Source organism: Populus nigra, chromosome 17 (assembly GCF_951802175.1).
Source record: "Populus nigra chromosome 17, ddPopNigr1.1, whole genome shotgun sequence".
NCBI classification, from domain to species: Eukaryota; Viridiplantae; Streptophyta; class Magnoliopsida; order Malpighiales; family Salicaceae; genus Populus; species Populus nigra.
In genome coordinates, this window is record NC_084868.1 from 9,714,380 (window position 1) to 9,737,356 (window position 22,977).

A 22,977-nucleotide genomic window follows, 5' to 3' on the forward strand; every position below is an offset into this window, starting at 1 on the left:
GCAAACTCGAATTTGAGTTTGATTAAGAAGAATGATAACATGCAAAGATAATTAACCTCCTTAAAATCATAGAAATAAGATATATTTTGGATCTTCAATTTTTTATAAAAAATATCCTTTTATGCTTTTTTATCATGATTTATATCAAAAAACCATGAGTTTAATTGAGAAAAAGCAAATAGTATATTAATTAAAAATATCGAGTGTTTGTTTTTGCATTACAACATATTTTTAAAAAATTAAATTTTTTTTCATTTGAAAAATCATTAAATTGATATTTTTAGATATTTTTTAATAATTTTAATATACTGATATTAAAAATAAATGAAAAATAAAACAATATTATTTTAATATATTTTTAATTAAAAATCATCCTACGAAATAATAATAAACACACACCCTAAATAGTGGACATTCAAATTTGTTTTTTCAAAATTAATTTTGAATTGAAACTATTATGTAGTGATTGATATATACTTTTTTCCCTATGAATGAACGATTTTACAATAAGTGTTTATTATATTATAGAACTAGTTTATTGATCTCGCTCTCCTCTCATCTAAGATTAAAAAATAAAACTTGAATGTAAAAATATAATATTTAAATTGTTGGAAATTTTTTGATATTATTATCAAACTTAGTATAACAATTTAAACTTAAAAAATCTTGATTTAACTATTTTGTTTGTTAAAATTTTAAATTAAAATATAAAAGAATTATCTTAGATAACCTTGCTCACTGGTATGTCTAGAGAAAAAAAACAATACCTAAAGATAAAATTAAATAAAAATTTTATATTAAATAATAAAATTAGAAGAAAAAAAGACAAAAAAGAGATTAAAAAACCTAAAGGAATTTAAAAAAAAATTATATTAAAAGAAGGAATTGGAAAAACAAAAATAAAGGATAAAAAAGGGGCTAAAAAACTTTTATTATATGATAAAAAAATAAAAATTGATTCACCATTAATTCAATATGAAGAATAAAATAAATAAAAGTCTTATATTAAAGAATAAATTAAAAAAGAAAAAAAAGGGCTAAAACCCCATATTAATTAAGTATAAACTATAAAAACTAAAAAAATTAGAGTTCCATGATTAAGATTGTGTTTGGAAATGTGATAACGGTTGTGGTTTAAAGTATTTTTTACTTAAAAATATATCAAAAAAATATTTTTTAAAAATTATTTTTAATATTAACATATTAAAACAATCCGAAAACAAAAAAAAAATCAAATTTTAAAATAACACGTAGGCACTCCTCTTACTACAGGATAATTATCTAGCCAATATTTGAATCTAATTCCGTCTAAACTTTTTTAGTTCATCTCAATATTTTTTTTTGCTGAGCAGTTTTTGAATATTAAACAAACTTTTTTAAAAAATAATTGTAATGTGTTTAATTTCTCCTCTTTTACAATCAATGTCCGCAACTCTAGCTAATTGTCTGCCCCTTTCAAATATAATTTCTATGTTATATATAGCAATGATTAAGGGCATATCGATTGAAATAGATTCACCATATTAAATAAATATTCGGACCCGTGACCTCCATTAAGTTAATTCAACGCATTAACCATTTACCTATGACATTTAGTTAGTAATAAAACAGTTAAACAAATACTTTGTAACTTTTGTCCTCTAAACACGAAATATTTTACTTCAATGGAGATTCAAACACGTGATCTCTGTTCTTCCACACGTTAACAACTAAGCTACAACACACATGGCTGATAACAAAATGATTAAAAATATATTTTAACTTGGTTAATTGTTTTTAGTATACTAATAGATGTTTAATTAAGAAAGGAATCCAGGTCAACTGATTTGTTCACGAGTAACAACGAGTTTTCAAATTAACCAACTCGGAGAGGCAGTCGAGGAGGGTTTTTTATTATTATTATTTTTATGGAAACATGGTTTTGCTAATATTTAATGGTTTGTGATGATGTGATATTGTGTGTGTGGGTGTTATATGATGCTGAGAGTTCACGGTGTCAGGGGCGAGTCAAAAATTAAAAAACTAATTAAAAAAAAAATAATAATTAAAAAAATCGAATCGTGAAAAAAACCGCTTTAAATTTTAAAAAAATTAATTGGTTTGATTTTGGTTTTATAAGCATGAAACCAAAAAAATCAAACTAAACCCAAACCAAACAGAAAAAAATCAGAAAAAACCAAGGCAAACCTAAAAAACCGAGCCAAACAAGAAAAAATCGAGCCAAGCTTATTTGAACTGATTTTTATTCTAAAAAGACCAAACCAGAAAAAACCAAACCAAACTAGTTTGAATTGGTTTTTATTCTAAAATGATCAAACCGGACTAAAACTGGTTTTGATTTTTTTAAAAAAAATTAATTTAATTACTTTTATTTTTATAAAAAAATCCCTACCTCCACCTCTAGTGCCAAGAGATAATGAGTACCCAGCACAAGGTAAGAGAGTACTTTTTTTTGTGTTCCGATGCCATGACAGTCAGGCCGGCAAGGATTGTTTGGGTGATGGAACCGGAAGGCTTTGTTGATGGAAAGGTTTTTTTTTTTTTTGGTCTACGATGTTTGATAAATTAAGAATAAGAATAAGAATTGAGATTATTATCGAGGAAAAAACTAAATGGTGTGGTCGAAACATTGTGAGCTAAAACATAGACTATCGTGGGTTTGCACATTGTCTATATGTTTTTTCATCTATTAAAAATATTTCTAGTCCAGTTATATAATAATATGTTTTCAATTTAGATCTTTTATATTGTATTGATGGAAAATTAAACTTTTTAATTTATTTTTTATAAGATTATTAAAGTATCAAAATAACATCTCAACATTATTATATTGATACTTAATTTCAAGAAAAAAAAAATAGCTCTTGTTGCTTGCATATCAATTAACTTTCCCAAACCAAATTGACTTGGAGGCAACATTGCAAGGTTTTTTTTGTTCTTTTTTTACTATGAAAAAACGCCTTCTAACATATTTTTACCTCAAGAATTTTGTCATATTCATTTTTTTATCATTTTAATTTTTTAAATTAACATTTTAAAAATAAGTGTGTTGACGAAACAGAGACAAAGTGGTTTTAGTTAGGGAGATATCATTTTTATTTTTATTTTTATTTTAAATTATCTATTTTTTTACATGTTTTTTAATTGATTTTGATTAAATAAATGAGATGGAACAAAATGTTAATATTAATAAGAAAAGGAAAACTTATACTATCAAATTAGTTTGTTTCAATAAAAATTAAATTCTTGCTCTTTTTATAAATATAAGAAAGTAAGAAAGTGGTGTCGTGTAATTAAATAAAAATAAATAAAAGATTCTTCACAATACTAGATTGAATATTAATTTGTATATATTTCTCAACTTCATGGCTTAATCTTTAGTTAGCATTAGGATATCTTCATCTATGTATATAATCCTTATTTATTTCATTAAAGTATTCATCATATTTTAAGTTCATAATAAAACTTTTTCTTGATGCTAGAACTTGTTAGCAACATTGGCATATTTTTTTTTAATATTAAAAAAATTATCTTATTGTGGCCATGTAGTTAGCTTGAGTTATATAATGAAGATAAAGTTTTCTTTAAAATTAAAAAAAGAAAGAAAGAAACTAAGAGGCATCAATAAAGTGTCGTAGCTTTTGATGCAAAACACTATAAATTTACATAGTGTTTTGCTTTATTTTTTTATTTTGATCCCTCAATTTAATTTTTCTTTTTATTTGATCATTTAACATTATATTAATTTAGAATTAATTTTAATGATTTTTATTATGCTTGCGTATAGAAATCTCATGGAGTCAGGGTAATATTTTGCTGTTTAATTAATGCTAGATTTAGCAATATAAAACTCAATTTCATTAATTTAAAAGAATTAAAAGTTCAAGAATCAAATTTGCATCTTAAACAAATGTTTAGTCCCTCTTTTCTAACATTAGGGGTTGGTCTGCACAGGGAAAGAGTTTTTTTGTTCTTTTTTCTTGTCACACAAATCTTTTTTTATTTGATCTTTTCACATTGTTTTTATTTAGAATTTGATTTGGTATTTTATTTCGATTGCCTAGATATCAGGTTCATTAAGGAAAAATTGATTGCCTAGATATCAGGTTTATTAGGAAAAATTTCAACACTCAATTAATGCTCAGGTTGGCAAAATAAAAATAAAATAATATTGATGTAAAACAGTTAGTAGTTAAGAAACTAAAATTGACACTAAAACAAATATAGTGGGCTAGGGTGGATGGGTGGAGACAAACTATATGGTGAGTGCAGCCCATGTGTCATCATATTAAGGAAGTCATCGTTTTTCAAACGACGCATGTTGCTTATTTTGGCAGCCTAACATCGCTTTCCTTCGTGGTGATGGAAGTAATGTGGCGATACCTTTATGGTGAGGTTACGTTTATCGATAGTGGTCTTCGTGATTTTATTTTGATAGGGTGATCCTAGTCTCATGACATAATCACGAGTTTGAAAAATTAACTTAAGTTGACATCAATTTTTTTTAGATCTTTTTTTTTACACTGATTTTTTTTCAATTTCATCCTTCAACATCAAGTTTGTTGAAAGTTGGGCTTCGTGATTTTCTTTGCTTTCCTTCTATAGGATTATCTTGGTCTCATCATCTAGTTCGCAAATTTGACGAGTCGACTCAAGTTTTTTTAGGTTGTTTTTTTTTTTGTTTCGAGCAAGCACGTGTGGCTTAAAATTAAAACCACTCTACTAAGGCTTATTTATGAAAGATTTTTTTTTAAAAAAAATTCGACCCATCTATTGGTTTTGTTTTTTTATTTTATAATTATATAATCCAGTTAGTCTCTCATCTGGATTACAAGTTTTTCACTCTCTAAGGCATGCTAGTGGTACCTAATTTTTTTTTTAATATTCAAATATTTTTTCGGTTCAGCTTATAATATAACACCGATCACCTATCTAGTCCTTCCCCAAATTGCATCCATTTTATTTTAAAACACAAGATTATTTTTTTTTCCGGTTTCGAAGACAAGTTAATAGGAATTTGAAGCTATTCCCTCCTCCACATTTTGAACATGATCACCAGGGACTTGGTAAAGATTAGAGATCATCATGACAAAGAGAGGCGAAATTAATGTGGTGTGAAAGCATACAAGTTTAACGTTGAATTTTCAGGGATCTTGAATATCAAGATGAGGTTGAAATCTAGCTGTCAATTATATCGGAGAAAAATAAAAATCTCAACTTCAAATTATCTGATTTTCTGTCGACCGACGGAGAAGACTGCTATACATACTTTTGCAAATCTGCTCATCCAAGTGGGAAATGCCTTAACATTTAGTTTACAGCTCCTAAATTGCCCAGAGTTCTAAAAAATAAGATGAGAACACCCACGTGTCAATGTCAAGCAATTTAAGGGAAAATTATGAGAAACAATTAACAAATCCCTAAATATAAGAAGGAAAATTAATATGCAACAGGATACAAAATAATAAATAAAATACTATTTATTATAATAATATAATGATAAAATTACTCTTGGGACATAAAAGCTTTGGACTATTAATCCGGGTTTACTTGGTTATGAGTTAATTTGAAATATTAGTCCGGGGTTACTTGGTTCTTTTTTGTTTCTTTTTAAAGCTTATAATTTTTTTATTTCATAATTCATCATTTATATTACTAGCGATTAGACTATGTTCTTTTTTTATTTGTTTTTTATAGGATTTTTTTTATAAAATCTTAAACTCAATTGAGTTATCTCGGGTCTTTTCATTTGTTGTTTTTTTAATTATTTTAGATTTTTTTTAAAATTAATATTTTTTTATTTCATACTTTAATATTATGTCGTTTGGTACTTAATTCTCTTTTCCCCCATCCTTCAAGGTTAAGGTTTCTTAATATTGGAGATGGTGATTTTCTTCGAATTCTTTTTTATTCATCTATCCCAATCTCATCACATAGAATATAGGCTTGGTGGGTTGGCGTTGTTTGTGTTCCATCTTCCAGCATTAAGGTTATCGTTTTAGAATTGAATTTTGTAATGTTTTGAAAATCAAAATCATTCTAAGATGAGAAAATCAGCATTAAGGCTTTTTTTAGATTTGATTTTTTTTTCAAGTGTGTTTGGATAGGGGATGTGGTGACTTTTTTTCAAAGATACAACCCTTTTAAAATATAAATCACACCTTCAAAAGCTAAAAATATATGTTTTTTTTGTGTGGGTTCCACCAAAAAAAGCTAAAGTCACTTCAAACTAGTACTTAATTCTCTTTTCCCCCATCCTTCAAGGTTAAGGTTTCTTAATATTGGACATGGTGATTTTCTTTGAGTTCTTTTCTATTCATTTATCCCAATCCTATCACATAGAATTTAGGCTTGATGGGCTGGCGTTGTTTGTGTTCCATCCTCCAACATTAAGGGTTTTTTTTTAGAATTAGATTTTGTAATGTTTTGAAAATCAAAATCATTTTGAGATGAGAAAACCAGCATTAAGGCTTTTTTTAGATTTGATTTTTTTTTTTCAAGTGTGTTTGGGTAGGGGATGTGGTGATTTTTTTTCAAAGATACAACCCTTTTAAAATATAAACCACACCTTGAAAAGCTAAAAATATATGTTTTTTTGTGTGGGTTCCACCAAAAAAAGCTAAAGTCACTCCAAACTAGTACTTAATTCTCTTTTCCCTCATCCTTCAAGGTTAAGGTTTCTTAATATTGGACATGGTGATTTTCTTTGAGTTATTTTCTATTCATTTATCCCAATCCTATCACATAGAATTTATGCTTGGTGGGCTGGCGTTGTTTGTGTTCCATCCTCCAACATTAAGGTTTTTTTTTTAGAATTAGATTTTGTAATGTTTTGAAAATCAAAATCATTATGAGATGAGAAAACCAGCATTAAGGTTTTTTTTAGATTTGATTTTTTTTTTCAAGTGTGTTTGGGTAGGGGATGTTGTGACTTTTTTTCAAAGATACAACCCTTTGAAAATATAAACCACATCTTCAAAAACTAAAAATATATGTTTTTTTGTGTGGGTTCCACCAAAAAAAGCTAAAATCACCTCCAAACTAGTACTTAATTCTCTTTTCCCCCATCATTCGAGGTTAACGTTTCTTAATATTGGACATGGTGATTTTCTTTGAGTTTTTTTTTCTATTCATTTATCTTGATCCCATCACTTAAAATATATGCTTGGTGGGCATGGCTTTTTTAGACTTGCTTTTTAAAAAAATTTAATATTGCTTGTGTTCCATCCTCTAGCATTAAGGTTTTTTTTTTAAGAATTGAGTTTTGTAATATTTTTAAAATCAAAATCACACCGAGATAAGAAAACAAGCATTAAAGCTTTTTTAGATTTGAAATTTTTTTAGATTATCTAATTTACATTATTTGGGTCCCAGAATTTGGTTGGTTTGGTGGGTATATTTTTTATATTGACATTTTTTTAGATTTCATTTTCAATAGACACACCGAAAGGTCCAAAATATATTTGCTCATGGGTCATGCATGAAAAACTGTCTTGTTTGCTATGCATAATAAATCTGGAACTCTCTGCCTGCATGAACACCATGTGTCCAAATGCTTGCAGTCAAAGTACCACGCAACACCCTTAACGTTTGACAATTGTTTCATATGATATAGTAATGAAGATGTTGTTATAAATAGAAGAAGATGTTGGGACAGGAATGATAATGGAGACAGGTGCGAATTTAGATTTAGAAAGGGTACTAATGCAAGAGCAGCTAGTGCAGCAGCCGTTGAAGGAAGTGCAAATCAGAAAGAGAATGAGGATTATGGTGGCTATTGATGAGAGTGATGGGAGCTTCTATGCTCTCAAATGGGCTCTTGATCATCTTGTCGATGGCATCACGCCAACAAATGTACCGAGCCAGGAAGAATCTAGCCTGATCACACTGGTTCATGTTCAACAGCCCTTCCAGCACTACGTAATCCCTGCTGGTCCAGGTGGAGCAGGTTTAAGATCCCTTATATAAGATCTTTATGCTTGATGAGTACTGTTATTTGCTAAGTTAATTATGAATTGGTGATTATTTATAGTTAAGCACAGATTGATTACTTTCAAATTACAGCAGCTTTTTATGCTACACCTTCAATCGTAGAATCTGTGAGGAAAGCACAGACAGAAAATGATGCGGCCTTACTGTCCCGTGCTCTACAGATGTGCAAAGATAAGATGGTAAGCCAAAAAACAAATAAATATTGCAGTAAACTGTTATTTTAACTAGCTTTATGTATAAACGTTTCAAAGCCGTATGGAAATGCAATTAATCATATGGTATAGAAGTTTAGGGTTCATAGTTTCCTTTCTCTTGTCCTTAATGTTACTGCCAATAAAAATATAATTATTTCTTACTCCTATACGTCAAGGCCATTTAAGGCCCTTCTTCTAAATCATGATGTTAAATGTTGTGCAGATCAAAGCAGAAAGTCTTATTCTTGAAGGGGAGCCGAAAGACAAAATCTGTCAAGCTACAGAACAAATGCAGGTTGATCTCCTTGTTCTAGGTAGCCGTGGTCTGGGCAAGATTAAAAGGTGATCGTTGTTAATTAATTTCCCAACTTGAATATCAGGTCACTGCAAGCAAGTACAATTCTATAGCCGATCACATCAATTTCTAATGCTTCACAATGACCAAATAATCACTACTAGTAGTACATTACATAGCTGCTATCTATTTACTTGTCTGATAGTAATAGAATTTTGCTTGTTGCAGAGCATTCCTAGGAAGTGTAAGTGACTACTGCGCCCACCATGCAAAATGCCCCGTTCTTATTGTCAAGCCGCCAAAGGAGATCACTAAGGAGACCAGTAGTAAGAGCAAAGAATGGAACGCTGATAAATGATAAGCGCTGCCATTTCAGAGATCTCCGAGCAGCTATGATTGTGTGATTGTGCGTGCTTGTTGTGTTACGCAGTGTCCTTGTAACCGAGTCAGAAAAACCTCCTTGTGCCTCGTACTTTCGTGTGCGCTGTTATGTGTTTTTCTGATCAAGTTTGTTTTATGCAACTGCTAAGTTTATCAACTCGCACGTCAACATGTTAGAGACATAATCCGCAGAATCTATCGCTGATGATTCCATATCTTGGCATGGATAAATAGTATGTGTGTGTGGGTAATATGGTGCAGGTTTACATCAAAACTAAGTGAAAGAGTCTAAAGCAGCATCAATTTTGTTGTTTTATCCAAAGTACTTTCAAACGATTTAATGCAAAACAAGGTATTATATGGGATTAATAATTAAATGGAATAACCTTCTGAAGATCCTTAACACTGCACCTAGTGGAGCTGACAGCAATGTTTTTGTTCACATCCATATATTTGCCTGCATTCGTCTCAGGTCTGAATTATCTGCGCCTAGTGAAATTCGTAACACAATTAGCCATCCATAAGCCTCCGGATCTCTTGTTAGCATCCTCTGGTGATATACTGATCGTTTATTGTCCGAGTTAGCTCATTTTGAAAGGCTGACACTCAACTTCAGTGACGACATTAAAACCAGAGGTAGCTATATTTGGAACACATCTTCCCTGAATAAGCTATTTAGCTTGATTTTGCTCATTTATTATTTGCAAATATCATTTCTACCAGACATGACATTAGTTTGAAACATGAAGGGAAATATATGGAAATATCCCTTTCTCCCCCAACTTGAAAACTGAAACAGGTTGTGACCCCAAATGGCGCAGGACACTTGGTGATTGACTCACGGAGGTGTATAATTGAACTCAAATTGTGGAACAAATATAATCAACACCCCATTACTTTGTTGGCTTGGAGCTTCGTTTTTTCAACCACAGTACCATCATTCCCAGCAAGTGCCCTGTACTTATCTCTCCTAGTAAAGGAAGTGCATTCATAGGACAGGGTGGCAGCAATCACTCTTTGTATGTAGTTTGCCACCTCATGACTAGATTTCCCACCAGTGCAGGTTAGCTCCTGTGGTAACCTGTTCAAGAAAGTTACTTCATATGCTGGGCTAGGGTTCATGAAGAAGTAAAACGGATCCATCCCTTTCCACCCTCTTGCTGTTGTCCCATGAAACATACTCATGCGATTCACCACAGCCACTGGAACAAGTTGGTCTGTTAATTCAGCAAACAAAGCTGAGAACCTTAAAAGAAAGGGTTCGCGGCAAGTAGTTCCCTCAGGGCATATAGCTAGGTCACCTTCTTCTAACAACTTCTTGATCATGGATGCGTCTGTAGCACGGTCACGGCTGAGTCTGACAGTTTTGATGGGTGAGATAATTTCAGAGAGACGAGAAACTGAGTACGTGACTGCTGGGATAGGACGGCCGAGGGCAGTGGAGAGAAATATTGGATCAAGCAAGGTTCGGTGAGAGCAAATAAAGAGGACACCAGATTGACCGATTGATTTCTTGGCCGGGGGAGGTGGGGTTCCCTTTATGGTGACACGGACACCAAGTGCCCAGAAAGCATAGTAGACCATTGGCATAGGCAGGAGTGACCCGGCTGCAATTCTCAAGCAGGCTAAAATGAAGCCTATGGGGATCCAGAGAATTGTGAGTAGTGCTGATAATGGTGTTGGTTTTTGGACTAGCCGGCCATCATGGAAGATGATTGGTTTTGGGAGCTTGTCCGTTGTCACTGCTTTAACGTCTGGCTTGGGTGGCACTATGTAGCCATCCTGTAGTTTTTCTTATCAAGTCAATCTCTCGGCTACTGCCCCAGTGATATATGAAGGGAAAACAGTTAAGGAAAAAAAAGAAAGACCAGTAGACTAATTGACTAACCTTGCATAAAGCCATGAAGGGTGCATCTGTATGACGATCTCCAAGTCCAATCTCTGGCTGTGCCTCTCCAAAAGCCTTTTTGAGGGCATCTGCCTTGTTCTTCCCCACAAGTACTCCTGGGCTAAGAACAAACCCTGTTGCTCTGCCTTTATAAGTAGACATCTCTGTCCCCAAAACCAAATCAGCTCCCAAGAAATCTTTCAAAAATGCTTCCACCATAATTCTTGGATTTGCAGTAAGAACACATCGTTTTCCACAAGAAGAAAACACACGCCACGACTCAGAATGAAGATCGCTAGAGTAAAACTTAGGCAGCACAGCACGAGCCACAGACTCAATATCGGAAACCTTCATTCCGGCACATGTAGCAAATATAAGAACCTTAATACCAGCAGACTCGGACACGAAGTAATATAGAAGTCCTGCTAGCGGTGAGGCCAATAGCAAGAAAATCAGCCTAAAAATCCCACCAGCTTCAAAGGCAAGTAGAGCAAAGTAAGGGAATGAGCTACGACCTCTAAGCAGGGTTCCATCCATGTCAGCTACCACAGTGTGCTTTTCTCTACCTATGGATGCACATTTGTCAATAGTTGGAAAGCTATCCATTGTTGCAACTATATATGATTGGTTTCTAGTGCCTAAGCTTTTGAATGAGCAACTTGGAAGTTGGTGGTGCTTTTATAGAGACGATGAAAAAATAAACTGAAGGACATGAACAAAAAGTGAGATATATACGAGAAAAATGGATCGTTGGGATCTAAGAGCCAGGGTGACATGGGAGATATCTGGCGCCGATATTCCAAAATGCGCTTCAGTATGCTATGGTATAATCGATGGTCAGGTACAATTTTGAGGATAAACAATGCCAAGTTTGTGATCAAATGACTTTGTGTTCATCGCTGCCATGGTTGTCGTGTGTGTGTAATAAGCTTTGCAATACATGTCACTTTAATGTCCAATGCTAGTTTCTGGAAAATGGGCGATGATAGAGATGTGGCAATATTTAACATTTAAAAAACTCACGATTCTTATGGTGTGTTGATTTTGATGATTCCAATTTCTGAGACTTGGAACTTTTTAAGCATTAATCAATTATGTGGATCTGGAGGAAGATTTGAACACTTGAGAGAGAAACTTGGAGCTGGGGATATAAAAAGAAAAATATTAGTGACTGATAGAGAGTTTGATGTGACAGAGCAGCAAAAAGGTTTTTTATGGAAAATTAAAAACCAGCAAGGATTAGAGAGCAATTTGGAGTGTAGTAATCATCTTTCATAATTTTAAAGGAAAGGTAGTGGAGTTCGAAGGCATTAGTTCTGGCACATACTGTTAGGTTGGTTGCCATTAATGTGCAACAATCATTGACAATTGCAGCAACCATCATTGTCAAAGAAGATGGCTGTAATGGTGGGTTATTGGTGGCAGCCAACAACCATTGTCTAATGTCAAAGTTTGGTAAGTTTGACAGCCACCATTATTGACAAAAGAACAAGTGGAGCAACACTATGAAATGCCTATAAATAGAGGCATTATGTGAGAGCAAAATGTGAGAGTTGTGAGAGTTGTGAGAGTGAGGGAAAACGTGAAGTGAAGAGAAAGAGGAGCTGCTGCCATATGCAGCAGAGTGTGTGAGCTGAGAGTTGAGTGATCCTCCTCCATGTATTTATTGTATCCTTTCTCTATCCCTAAATAATATGGACTCTCTCCCGTGGATGTAGGCGTTTTGCCGAACCACGTAAAATATTGTGTCACAGTGTGCTTCCCCTCCCTATGAGCAACTATCAGTACATCACCGGTCCGCGCATGGGGTGCCGGAATTCCCCAACAACTGGTATCAGAGCACATGGTTTAAAGGGGTGTTTGATTTTGCTCAAAAATGAAAGTTGTCAAAATTGTGTTTTGACCATACCACTATGTAGAGGAGGAAGAGACGAAGCCACTGCTGAAAACCGCGTCGAAATCGAACGTCGGAAACCTCTGCACGCGCCTTCACGCGCCGGCGAGGACACTGCCCACGCGCACAGACGCGCGCCACACGTCACACGCGTCTTCTTCACCTGGATGAGCCGACCCGACCCGAATACCAGTTGACCCGACCCATGAGCCTGACCCGGATAAGGATGACGCCAGCATGATGTAACGATGACGTCAGCATGCACAGTCAGCATGCCATGATAACGTCCAGTCAGCAGACACGTCAGCACAGTGGGACCCACCAGCCACGTCACCAGCCACGAGCCGAGCCGAGTGAGCCGAGCTGAATTGAAGCCGAGCCGAGGGACAGGATCCAGTGTAGCTGATCCTACGTGCAACCGGATCTGAGATTGAATCTGAGCCGTTGATCAGGCCAGAATTGTTTTGATCAAATCTTAGCTGTCTGAAATGCGATTTGGACGATTTAAAACTTGTTTCCAGCTAATTTGATCATTCCGGATGCAATGGTACGGTCCGATCGTTGATATTTGAGACCGAAAGTGGTGGTGGTGAATTATTAAAGAGAGATTACCCGATCAGGAGGCATCTGAAGGTCATCATGGTGGTCGTTGAAGAGAAGAAGAAGAAGGTGCACATGTTTACCCAATTACATGTGCTAAACTGCTAAGTGGGGAGAATTTTAATTGCCTTGAGGGAAGGCAAAATTGGGACACTCTAGACAGAAGCTAATTGCTCGCTTGTTCTCTTCCCTGTCCACCCTGAAGCATACAAGCAAAGGAAGGTTTGCGTGACAGTTAAATCATAAAAATAATGCGTGCTATATGTGTGTTGTATGTGCATGACAGAGAGAGATTTTCTTAGACAAAAGCAAGCAACTAGAGGCAAGAAACTAACCTTCCCTTGCTTACTGCAATTTCCTGCAAAATGACCTTCCTCTCCACATTTGTAGCATGTAGTATAGGATTTTGCGCTGCCAGTTGCTCCACATGACTTTGTGCATCAAATGTAGAAAAACAACCATTTGATTAGTCATTTTTCTCATTACAGAAAACCAATTATTATACTCGTATGATCTCAATTTCCACAGTTATAACAATAAACCTCTCTTGGATCTATATCTGGAAAGTCAGCATAGCAGAGATGACCGAAGCTTCTGCAAACATAACACTGAATTTCCTGCATTATAAGAAAATAACACTTGCACTGAGCAGGATGCCAGAACCATTTTTATTTTGATAAAAAAAGAAAGGTAAGGCATGAACAAGCATCAGGATTGTACACGGACCTTGAGATCACTGGGTAAATAGTCAGCTGTACATGAAAACATATCATGCCTTGAATTTCCGCATTTTAAGCAAATACCATGACTTGATCTTTCTTGTTCCCTTTCTGGACAGTATCTGGCTTGGTGACCTCTTCCTTTGCAAACAGAGCGGTATCGATTCTGTGATAGGATATCACAGAGTATATAAACTGTGTGATAAACCATGTCGACAAGGATTTGCATAAACTTTGCACAAACTAACGTATTATTGGCAATTTATACTTCAATGGAGAAGTTTTGAAAAGAAACTGATGAAGTGTGCTAAAACAGTAAACAAACATGACAGACCTTCATTGCAGTTTCCCCCAAATTTATGAAAGAAATTGCCACTAAGACTTTCATCTAGATTAGAGACATTGCAAATTACCCAGAAAAAAACACGGCTACTATCGCCTGGCACTTTTTACAAGGTAGTTACTTTTGGATTTACTTTTCCAGTAAAATGTGTAAGATGAGAATGCATAAACTATGATCTCTAGAATACATCTGTACTCTACCTTTCTACAATGCCTCCCAACGTGATCTAAACTCCCACAAAGGAAGCATAGTTTCTTCCTTTTCCACTTCCGCATCGTGCATTGGCATACCATATAACCTTCTTGGCCACAATTGGAGCACATCTCCCAACTATTGTATGAAGGACCATCAAAGTACCTTGGTCTCCGCTAAAGGAGGGGGGATGAGCTTATAATAAGATTGAACATTTCAAAATTTTAATAAGAGAACAGAAATTTCAACTCGCGAGAAGCTGACGAAGCACAATATTGTCTGTAAACTCAACTTGTTCTCTTTCCATGCCTTTTGCTGTATCTTCCTGCATTTCTTTGCTTGCCCTATCAACCTATAGAAGAGAAATCTCATCTCTATCTTTCTAAAAAAACACTAAAACTTACAATTACTTCCCTGTCCAAATAAAGGGTGGATAACAACTTAGAAGTATCAACTATTCAAAATAAGAAATGATGCAAGATGTAAATCTAGAGGAATGGACTATGACATAAGAAACTCAACGACCCCCATTTCCACTTCCAGTTATAACACTAGCGAAGAGGATATTACCTGGAAAACTCCCATTGCAAGCAGAAACCACATGATAATGCATGAGGGATCTGTACTGGAACAAGAACTATTTGATCAAGCATACTCTACATGGGGCTATTTGGATTATAGTTCTTATAGGCTTTGGTAAGACTTAGAAGTCTGGACTGTGGCAAACTATCAATAGACTTCCACAAAAGGCTTTGTCATGGGGTATGTTTAATCTCCATTCAATGTGTGAAACGGTGGGGGGGACTTTGATGCAACATCATAGCATTTAAAAACAGTCAAATATGTGTGTAAAAAAACGTCACTACCTATCTAAGACCAGGACAATGGTATAAGCCATAAGGGTACATATATTGAAAAGGAGGTGAAATCAAATTACATTTACCTTCCTCTTCTGCTTCATCGCATTCACCATGAATGTCTCTGCTGGTACTGTTTCAGCAACACCCCTACAAAAACTAATATTACCTTGCAAAGAAGACAAAGAGACACCAATCGCAATGGAGGAGTTGACCCCATTTATAGTTGTTGATGCTTGTGTCATTTCCACCATTGTATCCACCTGTTTATGTCCCGAAAAAAAGGTCATTGTATATATGAGTTCTAGTATGGGAAAGAATCTTGTATGCAATGTCACTAGACAAGTAAAAAGGCATAATACCGGTATCCACTCCATCTCTGTCTTGTACTTGAAACAATCTTAGATGCAATATCATAGTTTTAGTAAGAGTGTGAAAAATCAATAACTATGAGAGTGGAAATTATCTAGTCTAGGATACAAGCAAAGGTTTAAGGAGTGAATGAGTACAAAACCTAGCTAGAACTATAATTACATTTGCTTTCTCTATCCTTTTCTGCTCTGTTTCCTTTGTTACAGAACACTCCACCTGCACCATTTCTGCTGTACTGCTGCAAGAAATCGCTAACCCAGCAGAGTTGACCGTACAATCAACTGTTAATGCCTTTTCCCCTTCCACCACTGTAGCTTCTCGTCCTTTTGCTTTTGCAACATTAACCTAAAATCCAGAAAAAGGGAGATGATTTTAGGGCAATAGCCCTCAATACAGGAAGAACCATTTCTAGGAGTTGGGATTGCTGTAATTCATCTGTTTACCTAAAGAACAGAAAACCATCAAGTGAGTGTTTATATTTGATTAATAAGAAAGACTACTAGGAGAGATCGCGATTCACAAGCAGATATGGAACTTAATCACTTCTTCAACTTCTTTCATCTAGATGCAACTACTAACCGTTTTATGCTTCCAATCCAGCTCAATGCGATTAATAATAGCCATTGAAACTGTATCTAGGAAGCTCAAGGGGAATACTCGCAGTGTGTTTTCAGCAAAGCAGAGCAGTTTCCAAAAGGCAAAAGCATAAATATAAGAAATTTAACATTTTCAATCTAAAACCCGAGCAAAGGTTTAAGGGGTGAACGAATATAAGAGCCAAGTCAAATACCTAATTACATTTTCTATCTCTATCTCTATCAACTTCAACTCCGTTTCCTTCCCTATAAAACTATCTGCTGGTAACATTTATGCCGCACTGCTGCAAGAATTCATATTTGAAATCACCCCATCACCTTCTAGCAATGGTAAAAAAAGATCTATCACTTCACCATGATTTAATCCATCAACAACTGTTAATGCTTTAGTCATTTCCACTATTGTCGCTCCTTATTCCTTTTCTTTTACAGCATCAACATAAAGCCAAGCAGGAAAGGAAACTGATATAACTTCAGGTAACAGATTTTAATATAACAAGTCAAGAATCCTTTCATGGATTCATCACAGACAAGATTTATTTTCTAAACTAATTGCAAATGGCAGTGCTCACTTTCCAAAAAGAACAGAGAACCATCAAATGCATAAGCTAATCAATTTCCAGCAACTTTTGGCATCATTGGTAAAACACTAATCTATGCCTCCAACCCAGCTCGATATTGAAAGATAAATAAAAGGTAATAAAGAAAGTGTTTTGCCTTTTTAATTCTTAAACAGTATATTATTGATGTTAATATATATTGTAACTTTACAACTGATAGTCAGATTCTCTAGGAGTACAAGGTTCATAAGCAGAGAAGAAGTAGGTGTTTGTGCTATACAGAATCATTACAACCTAAGACTTTGTCAGCAGAGACAACAATACCATATGCAACACAGGTGCCAGATATGATTAGCAACTACTCTACTCATCATTCCATTTATTACACAAAAAGAAGCTGATTATTAAAAAATAATAATTAAAGATTCGAATTCAAGGTTGTGAAGAACAGTTGTAATAAAATCTAACTAAGAAAATCAAGATTCCAGTAGTAAATAATTCAGCAATAATAAAAGAGAGGGAGAGAGGTGGCACATACATGCATATCCTCTTGAGCTTGAAACTGAAAATAACCGTAGCTCTTCCTCTTCTTTGTCTTCAGTGTTCCTTTCCTTCTCCTTATGTTATCCTCTGCCCCCAACATGGCTTTCAAGTTATCAAAGTCAGTCAAATCAGCTATAATTCTATGTTCTTCTTGTTTGGATCTAAGCCATTCACATCCCACATTTCTTACAGTATTCTCCATTTCTTTCTAGCTCTGTCACTTCCCTCTCTTCTTGGCTTCTTGGAAAAAAGTGAGAGGAGACAAACAAGGAGGTGATTTTGTCGGTAGTTAATGTACAGGTTATGTCAGTTAAAGTACTAGGATTGTGCCTACTTTTCTTTTTCACCCTTACAATTGGAATGAGGGATTTTCCCTTTACAGAAAAAAAAGATTGGGTGGTCAGTTGTGATTTGTTGCTAGCTGGTTTGGCAATTTATTATCATAATTAGGGCGAACCTCAAATTAGTCTTACAAGTTTGAAGTCATCCCTAAACCTAAACCTTTTCCAATTGGGTTTCCCAAATGTCACTTTCTTTGATTAGGGCATGGAAAGTCGTTTTCTAAAATTTATTTTCTTAACTTTTTGTATTTATTTACCATTATAAAAATTAATTATTGAAAAATATTTTTCAATTAAAAAAAAAATTAACTTGGTTTCCATAAAATTATTTTCTTTTTATTTTGGATGGAAATTTTTTTTTGGAAGTTATGAAAATTCAAAAATATTTTGTTATATTGATTATATCAAATTAGTTCTCGATCTTTTGATTGCTATATATTTTGTTTTTATTTTTTTCTTCAATTTTATCTTTTAGAATTTGATTTAATTTGATTTTTATATCACTTTGGTCATCATTCTTTTGATTGTTATTTTTTTTCTTATTCTTTTCTTAATTTAAATTCTTTGTCTATCATATTTGGTCCACATTCTTTTGATTGCTATTTATTCTAATTAAAATAATTTATGAAATTGAATTTTTTTTAATTTCATTCTCTTTCAACTTTTTTATTTGTTAGATTCAGTCTTCATTCTTTTGATTGCTATTGTTTTACTTGAAATGATTTATGAAATTAGATTTTTTTTTCAATTTCCTTCTTCTTCAACTTTTTTATCTGCTAGATTTAATCCTCATTCTTTTAATAAACTTGAAAAAAATTAAAACATTAATAAGTTGTTTTTTAACTTATTTTTCATGACATAAACTCATTTTTCATTATACCACCAAACATTAAAAAATAATTTACTTTTTAAGAATTTACTTTCCATGAAAATCACTTCCTAAAAAGATATTATTTTCTAGCAAACAAACGGGACATCGATCTTTGGTCTAAAATACTTCACTTATTTAAGAAAAAAAAGTACAATTTTCTCGACATCACTTTATCTTATTACATAATTTATACAATTTAAATAGAAAATATATTAAACATGAATGTAAATCTTTTATTATTATCCTCCAATGGTAAGAGATGTTTTTTTAATTGCCTTGTGATTAATAAAGATTTCATTTTTTTATATATAATCTTAAAAGCGCATCTTCATATCAATGTGTTGCATTTAGGAATATAAATTCTCCTGGCTCTAAAGCTCAAACATAAGAAATTAATGGAGAGAGTAAGCATCTTTAATCATCAACATATAAGGGACCCAATTGAGGAAACTGGTAACTTGGAGACTTTGTTAAGGATTAATGAATAAAGAGAGAAGTGACTGGTTATTTGACCTTCCAGCTAAAATGAAGAGAGAGCGAGTCATGCGTGTTCGTTGAAGGCGGAAACAAAGACAAAATATGCCCGCAATAAAAACCAGCGAAATAAGATGATTGTGATCAAGAATAAAATTAAGAATAATGTCGAGAACGTCGAGCATAGGAGACTCAGCGGAGCTGGAAGGAAATCTAACGCTAAGTGATCGCTTAAAGGTCTTCAAGAACTCTCATTTTGATCCCAATGCCTTTGTCACCTCCAAATGCCAGACTATGAATGAGAAGGTCTCCTCTTATTCTTCATGCTTTATGTTTTTATGTATGTATTTACAGGCTATTTCATCACTTGGGAAATAGAATGTGAAGGATTTTGATGATTGCGTTGTTGGTTAAATATGTAGGAAATAAGGCACCTGTGTTCATACCTCGTGGACCTGAAAAGGGCTTCTGCTGAGGAAATGAGAAAAAGTGTTTATGCTAACTATGCAGCCTTTATACGGTTGGTTAGACCACCCTGTCTATATATATAGATTCTTCTGCTTGCGTTTTTACATCGGAAAAAAACAACGTTATTGCTGTCATTTGTTGTTTTTTATTTCCTTTACGTAGGACATCAAGGGAGATTTCAGATCTTGAGGGGCAGCTTATTTCTATGAGAAATTTCCTGTCGACTCAAGCAGCTCTAGTTCACGGTTTGAGCGAACATGCTCGCATTGATTCTTTGTGGGCTGCTTCTGAAGACTCTATAGCAGATGACTTGTCCAATTTCGACGATGGGGAGCTTTCTGAGTCAGAAGATTGGTTGATTGAGTTCTTGGACACCTTTGAAGTTCTATTGGCAGAAAGGAGAGTGGACGAAGCTATGCAAGCCCTTGAGAAAGGAGAAGGATTAGCTAACGAATCCAGGAAGAAGCACTCTTTGAGCCCAACTGCACTCATTACTTTGGAGACAGCTATTAGAGATCAGCGACAGAAACTAGCTTATCAGCTTGCAGATACCATTAGCCAACCTTCGACTCGTGGACAAGAGCTTCGTTCAGCTGTTTTAGCTCTAAAAAATCTCGGAGATGCTCCCCGTGCCCATACATTGTTGCTCAGTTCTCACCACCAGAAGTTGAAGTCTAGTTTGCCGAGTCTTCGCTCATCCAACAATTCATGTGGACGAGCATATACCGTTGCACTTTCACAAGTTGTCTTTTCCACCATTGCACAAGCAGCAAGTGATTCTTTGGCAGTTTACGGGGAGGAACCTGCATATACATCTGAACTTGTAACTTGGGCTGTCAAAGAGACTGAGGCTTTTGCTTTTCTTCTAAAGAGGCATGTCCTCGCTTCATCAGCTGCTTCAGGAGGTCTACGGGTTGCTGCTGAGTGCATTCATATATGCTTGGGTCATTGTTCTTTGTTGGAAGCTCGTGGATTGTCCCTTGCTACCGTCTTATTGAGACTTTTTAAGCCTATTATTGAGCAGGCATTGAATGCCAATTTAAAGAAAATTGAAGAGATCAGTGCTGCACTTGCTGCTGCAGATGACTGGTTGCTCTCTTATCCACCAGCAGGCGGACGTCCTTTCTCTTCAAGTGCATCTCTTGGTAGTGCAATGGCATCACAGCCAAAGCTTTCAAGCAGTGCTAATAGGTTCAATTCCATGATTCAGGTGACTAATAGTGCTTTCCTCTATAAGATCTTTTCCTTCACAAATGGAAAGCTTTTAGAATCTTTCTTGGCTTCTTTTTTTTTTCTTCTCCATAATCCTGATGATTGTTGTCATATTCGCTATTAAAATTGGCTTTAATTTGCCCTTTCCTTCGTGTATTACTCAACAAGTTTTCACTTCACCAATCATGTATTGTCAATTCAGGATTTTCTTGAGGATGCGGGACCCCTTGAGAGCCTTCAGCTGGATGGTTCTGCACTGGGAGGCGTTCTTCAAGTGTTCAACTCCTATGTCAATTTGTTAATGCGTGCATTACCGAGTTCAGCAGAGACTGAAGAGAGCTTGGAAGGTTCAGGAAGTAAAATTGTCAGGATAGCAGAAACTGAATCCCAGCAACTAGCTTTACTAGCTAATGCATCATTGTTAGCAGATGAACTGCTCCCATATGCTGCCATGAAGCTCTTGCCATTGCCTCCTAGAATGGACGAGCAACCTAAAAGATCTTCTGAAAGGCAATCCCGTCTTCCGGAACAAAGAGAGTGGAAGAAGAAGCTTCAACGTTCAGTTGATCGCTTGCGAGATAGCTTCTGCAGACAGCATGCTCTTGATCTCATCTTCACAGAAGATGGTGACACTCATCTCAATGCATACATTTACACAAGTCTGGATGACAACGTAGAGGAGCCTGAATGGTTCCCGTCTCTAATTTTCCAGGTAGTTAGACTGAGTTGCAGGTCTGTTTTGGAGTGATTATAGGTTGTGCTCTATCCATCAAAGACACTTGGTTTAGTCCTCGTGTCTCAACACACATATAGAGAATACAAGTAATAGTAACCTGGATACATATTTGATGATTATTTCTGGTTTATTTTATTAACTTCATGTGGAAATGCTTTTCTTAGAAATGAATGCATCAAGATATGCAGATTTACTTGACTGCAATTTCTTCCAGGAACTTTTCATGAAATTGACCCGGATGGCAAGCATAGCAACCGATATGTTCATAGGCCGGGAAAGATTTGCGACCGTTCTATTAATGAGGCTCACAGAGACAGTGATCCTTTGGCTTTCTGATGATCAAACCTTTTGGGAAGAGATAGAGGAGGGACCAAAACCTCTGGGTCCTCTTGGCCTTCAACAGGTACGTATATTCAAGAGGATGATCGTTTGCCAATATTTGATGTAGATTTTTCGCGGTAGATTATGCAGTTCAGCCATAATTAATTGTTCAATTCTATGCAGTTATATTTGGATATGGAATTTGTGTTGCTCTTCTCGTCTCAAGGACGTTACCTGTCTAGAAATCTACATCAAGTTATTAAGAACATCATAGCAAGAGCGATCGATGCTGTAGCTGCTACTGGAGTAGATCCTTACAGGTACTACTACATCTTGTTCGCAGTAAACATAATACTATTTTGTATGTTACGGCTGATATGCCTATTTTCCAAATAAAAAAATATCCTTTCAATTTACTTTACAAACGTTATCGACAAATCAACCTCAGAGAAATGTGTACCATGATAAAAACTGTCTTGCCAGTACGTTGCCGGAGGATGACTGGTTTGCCGAAGTTGCTCAAATAGCTATTAAAATGTTGACCGGGAAAGCAAATTTTGGAAATGTGGAACGAGATGTTACTAGCCCTACTGCTTCTGTGTCGGCAAAATCTGTATCTTCAATCGTATCTCATGGGAGTAACGAATTCAGCCATTGATCAGTACTGAAAGCTCATCTTCAAGAAGAGACTAGTTATTCATCATCCGTCCTTTATTATTATTTATTAATTAATAAAAAAACAAAATAGTTAAAATTTTAGTATGTATAAGTATATTAAACGATAAATGATATATATATATATATATATATATATATATATATATATGTTTTATGTCGTGTGTAGTTATTATATTATATTAAAAATTAATATTTTGCAAATATGTTTATATAATATAAATATATATTTTGAGTTGATTTCAAGTGTTAATTTTAATAATATTCATACTTTACTTATTATCTATTATTCATCTATTTAAATTAGATCATTGTTCATTAATTAATTAAAAGGTTATATCTCAATCACTTATATGTTCAACTAATCAAAGTGGATTACACTTGAGGTCATGGCATAGCAAAGAAAGAAAATAACTTTTTTTTTATATTCGGGTTCGATTCTTTATGTGTATA

General features: G+C 34.6%; 4 protein-coding genes across 5 annotated transcripts; 2 read left to right on the forward strand and 2 right to left on the reverse strand.

Moving 5' to 3' along the window:
• Positions 1–7,407: 7,407 nt before the first annotated feature.
• On the forward strand, positions 7,408–9,135 carry LOC133676537 (universal stress protein A-like protein). 2 transcript variants are annotated; one of them, XM_062098214.1, is made up of 4 exons: positions 7,408–7,948; positions 8,065–8,171; positions 8,410–8,528; positions 8,710–9,135. In XM_062098214.1, the coding sequence occupies exons 1-4, from the start codon at positions 7,660–7,662 to the stop codon at positions 8,837–8,839; spliced, it is 645 nt and encodes a 214-aa protein (XP_061954198.1). In that variant the 5' UTR covers positions 7,408–7,659; the 3' UTR covers positions 8,840–9,135. The 2 variants fall into 2 exon arrangements, with proteins under 2 accessions (XP_061954198.1, XP_061954200.1); XM_062098216.1 differs by having other exon boundaries at positions 8,068–8,171.
• Positions 9,136–9,287: 152 nt separating this feature from the next.
• LOC133677564 (glycerol-3-phosphate acyltransferase RAM2-like) lies at positions 9,288–11,656 on the reverse strand. The gene is made up of 3 exons (XM_062099642.1): positions 11,596–11,656; positions 10,751–11,364; positions 9,288–10,644 (listed from the first exon to the last, which is right to left on the reverse strand). The coding sequence occupies exons 1-3, from the start codon at positions 11,654–11,656 to the stop codon at positions 9,745–9,747; spliced, it is 1,575 nt and encodes a 524-aa protein (XP_061955626.1). The 3' UTR covers positions 9,288–9,744.
• A 1,747-nt stretch (positions 11,657–13,403) lies between these two features.
• On the reverse strand, positions 13,404–14,174 carry LOC133677565 (uncharacterized). The gene is made up of 4 exons (XM_062099643.1): positions 13,971–14,174; positions 13,787–13,861; positions 13,580–13,675; positions 13,404–13,443 (listed from the first exon to the last, which is right to left on the reverse strand). Exons 1-4 carry the CDS (start codon positions 14,172–14,174, stop codon positions 13,411–13,413), a joined length of 408 nt encoding a protein of 135 aa, XP_061955627.1. The 3' UTR covers positions 13,404–13,410.
• Positions 14,175–19,277: 5,103 nt separating this feature from the next.
• On the forward strand, positions 19,278–22,507 carry LOC133677566 (exocyst complex component EXO84A). Its single transcript, XM_062099645.1, has 7 exons — positions 19,278–19,418; positions 19,535–19,632; positions 19,743–20,790; positions 20,995–21,504; positions 21,743–21,931; positions 22,033–22,169; positions 22,333–22,507. The coding sequence occupies exons 1-7, from the start codon at positions 19,278–19,280 to the stop codon at positions 22,505–22,507; spliced, it is 2,298 nt and encodes a 765-aa protein (XP_061955629.1).
• The last annotated feature ends 470 nt before the right edge of the window (positions 22,508–22,977 follow it).